At 36.2% G+C, this 6,396-nt stretch overlaps 1 protein-coding gene and 1 pseudogene across 1 annotated transcript in view; one reads left to right on the plus strand and one right to left on the minus strand.

Moving 5' to 3' along the window:
- Positions 1-6,396, minus strand: part of VAV3 (vav guanine nucleotide exchange factor 3) — a 352,065-nt gene that overhangs the window by 24,112 nt on the left and 321,557 nt on the right. Inside the window, exons 23-24 of the mRNA XM_021690322.1 lie at positions 2,325-2,441; positions 1,669-1,756 (exon numbers count right to left, since the gene is read on the minus strand). Of these exons, the coding sequence (XP_021545997.1) occupies positions 1,669-1,756; positions 2,325-2,441 (205 nt within the window). The remainder of the gene's footprint in view (positions 1-1,668; positions 1,757-2,324; positions 2,442-6,396) is intronic.
- On the plus strand, positions 5,886-6,216 carry LOC110580664 (annotated as a pseudogene).

The following is a 6,396-nucleotide window of genomic DNA, read 5'->3' on the forward strand; positions in this document are numbered from 1 at the left end:
ATTGGCCCTTTCCAGTGACTATTCCTTTCATCCTATTTGCCTGTCTCCTCGGATGGGAGTTCCTTTTGTTACTTTCAAAGTCGGCAAAACTGGCAGTCATCTTTGGCCCTACAGCATTTTTTTTTTTTTTTTTTTTTTTTAAGACTCACATTAACTCTAATACCGTGGAGCAGCCTCATTATCATCCACGGAAGTTCTGCAGGTGAAAACTCCAGCCAATATGTCTTGCAGTGAGGTAGAGAACCCCTGTGCCTGCTTTCATCATGTCTCAGCTGGGGCCATTCATTATTTGTGCATCCGCTTGCCACCTCCCCCCTAGATTTTCATTTTAGGAAAAACCTCCTCAGGTCCAGTTCTCTCTGTGCACAGCCTGCTTGTTCCAACAGAACGTAAGTCACTTCCAGCAGGGAGGATGCCTGGATCCTGGTTACTAATTTGGCAGGGCTCACATTTTCCAGGACATGATCTTGCTGCCCATCCGTAACTGCTGAATTGGGAATGTGATATTTATGTCCAGAGAGGTTTTCTGCCTTTTTTTTTTTTTTTCAACTCAAGATGCTTCCATTTCTTTAAAACACTAATCCCTGTCTTGCAGCTGTTCTAGATTTTTAGGTAAGACTTTCAAGCTGCCCTATTTTGTAAGGCTCTCTTCCGTTCCATTTTAACTTTAATGTTTAACATCTGCAAAGTGCTTTGAGATGTCTTCTGTAGGATGCAGTATGTATCATTTGACTGATGGCTCAATCAATGAGTGGTCCTTCCCAATGTTACTCAAAGTACTTAGAAGTGCACTTACAAATGCATCTTGTATCTTGTGTCCAAATTCTTCATTATCTCAAGAAACTCTCAAACATGAAAAACAGACTTGAGACCATTTTTAAAGAAATACAAACTTTCTCTTTACTGTCAGCAATGCATATATAATGCCATATAGACACTGTTTTTATGACATCCATAATATGATGCACTAATGAAATTATTAAGTGGTAATTTTTTAAACTATAAGAATAAAGTAATCTTGGTTCATTTGAAGCAACTTGGTAACAATGTACTATTTCAATTTAAATATAAAATTCCTATGAAATACCAAATGTTTGGTAAAAATGTTACCGTTAATACTTAACTGTCCAAAGTAATGAAGCAGAACCATAACAGATGATTTAAAATAGCAGAAAATACAAAAAGCTTTTCCACTTGACATTATATTGTACTTTGCATGAAATGAACCTAGTGAGAGGTATTTTACCAGCTACAATTTTTATGTTATTAAAAATACCTTCCTCTGTCTGCATGAGCAGTTAGAGGCAGAGGAAGGAAGAGGAGAAAGATGGATGTGAAAGATCTGCCCTGTGACTCAAACACAAGGCAAAACACAAATCACTGAAAGTTGACCGAATTTGTCTATTGTTCTAAGAATCATAAATAATGTGGACTCTGAAATGTTATCTAAAACTTGCAAACTGAATTTACAGTGAAAAATATGAGTAGGGCAATATAACACTTAATTGGAATTCTTAGAATTATCAGGATTCTGCTGCAAAATTATAGGGGTCTCTTATAAACAACTTTTCAGTGCACAAAATTTCTAAGAAACAATCGAATTAAACTGACCTTTGAAATAAGAGCAAAATAAGGACCACAGATTGAAAAGAACTAATCAATGCTTACCATTAAACTTTTAAATTTTCTATTTTCTGCAATGTGAAAAAAGCCATCTCTTGTTAAAATCTTGATGTGCTTTGCTTCATTATTGTACCTGTGGGCAATGAATGACGTATGAATATAAATGTGTTTTTAACCAGTAGAAATCAATAATTACCAGTGGGCATGCCCCAATACAATTATAGGAATTAATTCTGAAGACAAAATATATACCTATGCCAATACACTGGTGACAGCTAATTAACAAAATATATTTACTAGTTTGGTTGAAGATACAACCAATATTTAAAGTGAGAAGGGGAGGTTAGATTTGACCAATCACTATGCCCAATTTATTAAGTTCAGTTTGAGAATATAGAAAAACAAAATCAAATCAAACGAAATCTAGTAATATATATTTTTAGAACTGAGAAACATAAACACATCAAATCACCAAAATACAATGTTATGAAAGAAATCTAATATGCCAATTAGCAGCCTGTAACACTTAATACTGTTTTTCTAACAAATATTTTCAAGTATTAATGAACTGTCTGGATAGATGCATTATTTCTGCTGCTATTAGAACCTTGGTTTTTAACTTCAGTGTTATACATGTCAGATGGTCTATGCAATTATGAAAACAGGAAATCTATTTCTGTAAAAGTACTTGTCCTACTTACTTAATGCTAATTGCATATTCTCCTGACTCTTTGGTCCTGTGCCTCACAAGGTAAGTACTATTTACCCTATTAATAAGTTCAGTCTCTGCCTGCAATCTTTCCATTGCTCCAGCATACCTGAAAGAAACAATGACACAGAAAATTTGGGTAATATACCTGGAACAGAACTGAAGCTAAAAATAAGTCTCTGTCAAGATTTTAGTTTAGTGGCAGATCTGAGCTGTTTTTACTTCGATACTAATTACATTACTTCAAAAAATAGTGCAGAAAAAAGTCTTTTGATAAGTGAAAAACAAATGCTCTACAAAGCTAGCAACGGTGAATAGTGCCTAATGCACAGTAAGCACCCAGTAAATATTTATCAAATAAATAAATGGGACAAAGAAAGGAGTGAGTAGGTATTGAGTTAGAGAGAGACTAATAATGGAGTTTAAGAACAAGAAGGAAAAAGACTTGTAAGAGAGGGACTATCATGTATAGGACACACACACATACACACATGTATACACATACAGACCCTCTAAAATTTCACCTTTTCTATGCATACTGTGAAATGAAACCTACTTGGAGCATCTTTTTAAGAGAATTCCAGTAACAATTTAAGTTATTTTTAAATAATTATTTGGGGGGATATAAGGTGAATTCTTATGATCCACAACTTTGATAACCAATTTTCTTAAGAACTTAGTAGGGGCTAAAATTTAAGGTAGATATTTTCAATAATAGAATTCTTCCTAAACTATCTTCACTTTAAACATACCCAAATTCCATAACAACAGTAATAATAAAAGACCCAAATCCAATGGTAAAATACTCCTTAGGAACCCTTTCACTTCAAATACACATTTTACATTCATTGGCAAAATACAGTGGAGATTTGGGGCGATAAAAGTTAAAGGGAAAAATTTTATGTTTAGATTGGCTCTCTTTCAAAACTTCATGAATTAGTATTCAAGAAAACTCTGATTCACACATAGACTGGGGTAACTCAGTTTAAACACCCACCTTTACTTTATATTAAATGTTTATTTAAAATACAAAAGTTTGTTGAAGGAGGATATGTGAGATTTCCACCAAGTATAGAAGGAGAGCTAAGGGCATTTTATGCAGGTAGTACCTTAGGATAAAAGCACTTATGATAACCCATGAACTATTAGTACCTAGTATGTTTTGATCACTCTTCCATCTTATTTCTCACTAGTCTCCAGCCTTCTTTCAGGTTCAGGAATTCACCAGCCTCTTTTTGATCTTACGAGTCTTCCCATAGACTGTTATTGCCTGGAAACACTCACCCAATCCACACACATTCCTTCTCATCACTCAAGCTTAGAGTGACCTTCTCTGACCATCCCATCTGAAGAATGTTGTCCTGCATCTCACACTTCCCTCCGTTATTCTTATTACAGTATCCTAATCTCTCCCATGGCACTTACCACAATTAGTAGATAGTATATACATTTTTATCAAAGTAACACATGAACATAGTTTCTAAAAGTCAACTCGTGCTGTAATAATAATGAAAAAAAGCAGCATTACCCCATCTGATCAGCTTTCTATCCCAAGTTCCATTTCAAGCATTTTATCTATTTTTTATGTATGCTTGCATATTTCTAAATAATCTAATCAAACTACAATTTCTTAATTTATCAATTTTAGGTGTCAGGAAGGAAAATCATTTCTTCTCCATTCATGCTCATTTCTTCATGGTCTTCTCCTCACTCTTGTTTATGTAACCTCTACAAAGCCAAGCCATCATCTGGCCCAGTTTTGTCATGTTTTCATAGTCAAAGAACATCTGACATCCAAAAAAACAATTCCTCAAGTTTTTATTTGCTCAAACTTGTCCTACAAATTCTCTCCAAAGTCTCCCAAGAGAATGATAAACACCTCAATAATACACTTCTCAACACCATATACTGAACCTGTCCATTTTTTCTACAGAGACATTCATTTCTTCTGAGCCCTCCACACTCTTGGTCTATTCAATACTACTTGCTCTCTAAGCCTGCTGAATTATTATAGTCCTGGGACATCCCTTTGCTCTCATTTCCTAGAATCTGTATCTCCCTCTTTATTGGTTTATTAGCTCATCCTTCAGCTTCCTATAAATGGATACATGGGTTGTAATACTCAGAAAGCATCCCATCCAGAAAAAATATTTTTATTTTACTTGATACTTAATTCAGAATTTGCCTGGATATAAAATTCTAGGTGAGAAATTACTTTCTCAAATTTTGAGGCATTGTCCTATTGTCTTCTCATTTGCAATTGAGTGCCATTCTGATTCTTTGTATGTGATCTGATTTCTTTTTCTCCCTGGAATCTTTCAGACTCTGTTTTCTCCATATTGCAAAATTTCATGATAATGTGCCTTCCAGTTATATGCTATACGTTTTAGTTCAATATTGTCCTGGGCTCTCAGTAGCATCTTTAATTTGGAGCCATATGTCCTTTAGTTCTAGGAAATTTTTGTCTTATTTCCTTGATAATTGCTACTCTCAGTTTTCTCTTTCTGGAGTTCCCACTAAACAAATGCTATACCTCCTGGATCAACTGTCTAATTTCCCTACCTTTTGTCCCATATTATCAAATGATTTGATTTTCTGGAGGATTTGCCCAACTTTATTTTCCAACTCCACTACTTAATATGTAATTTAAGAGCTCTTTCTTGTTCTCTGATTTTCCTTTTATAAAACAACCAGCTCACTTTCCATGGGTATATTGTCATCTCTTAATTCTGAGAATATAAATTAAAGGCTTTAAAAATAAATCTTTCTTCTGCTCATTCTAATGTCTGTATTTTCCTCATTTCTTTTCCCCATTTATTCTATTTGTTCTCTAGTTCAAGGCTTTTCTCAAATGCCTGGTTACTCTTTGTTGTCTGTTTATATTTAGGAGAGAGGCATCTCTGTGGGGGTGGGGAGCACCAAAGCAGACTCGCTGGTCCTACGTAGGAACATAATCATTTGGCAAGAATGTGATTCATGGGGCTGGATAATACCCAAATGGTAGGATTTTAGGATTTTTTTTACTGAGTCTGTTCAGTTCCTTTAGAGAAAAATCTTCCAGATTTCTGTTTGGATGCAATGAGGATAGTCTGTGTGTATGAGACCCAGCTGTCACAGAATTGGAACTGAGCTACACAAAGGAACTGGGGATTGTCATCAGTATGTAGACTTTCCTTAATTTGACTACTCTGCAGAATAGCATCTCCCTCAATCTCTGCTGGCATTGCTCTAAGTGTAAGCCCTACATGCCTCAATTTTTCCACATAATACACCTTCTAATTCTACTTCTCCTGCTAGGGTAGGGAAAAGTAAGTTGTCTCACTACTTGTAGAATGGCGTAGGAATCTTGGCATCTGCATCCTGTTCTTCATACGGATTTTCAGATAGTTCCCCAGTTTTAAGCCCCATGCCTCATCCCTGCCTGCAGGGTGTGTGCTCCCCCTCCCCCTCACAATCAAATTACATACAAAGAATCAGAAGTCAGAATGGCCTCTTTCCACCATCTTGGAACATATGGAGGCCTGCTGGGAAGAGGACTCCTAAATCAAGAAATATGTCTGGAAGGCTGTGGTCCAAGGCCATTTTTGCAGTCTATAAGTAGGGTCTCCAGAACCAGAGGGAGACACAGCTCTTCTTAAAATTGAAGGTGTTTATGCTCAAGATGAAACTGAATTCTACCTAGGCAGAGATGTGCTTATGTGTACAAAACAAAGAACAACACAGTGACTCTTGGTGGAAAACTGAACAAAACCAGAGTAATCTGGGGAAGAGTAACTCATGCTCATGGAAACGGTGGCATGGTTCGTGCCAAATTCCAAAGCAAACTTCCTGCTAAAGCCATTGGCCACAGAATCTGTGTGATGCTGTATCCCTCAAGGATTTAAACTTACTGAAAAGTAAATAAATAAAGGTGTAGATTTATTCTCTTAGGAAGGAAGGAAGGAAGGAGGGAGGGAGGGAGGGAGGGAGAAGGAAGGAAGGAAGGAAGGAAGGAAGGAAGGAAGGAAAAGGAAGGAAGGAAGGAAGGAAGGAAGGAAGGAAGGAAGGAAGGAAGGAAGGAAGGA

Source organism: Neomonachus schauinslandi, chromosome 4 (genome assembly GCF_002201575.2).
Source record: "Neomonachus schauinslandi chromosome 4, ASM220157v2, whole genome shotgun sequence".
Lineage (NCBI taxonomy): Eukaryota > Metazoa > Chordata > Mammalia > Carnivora > Phocidae > Neomonachus > Neomonachus schauinslandi.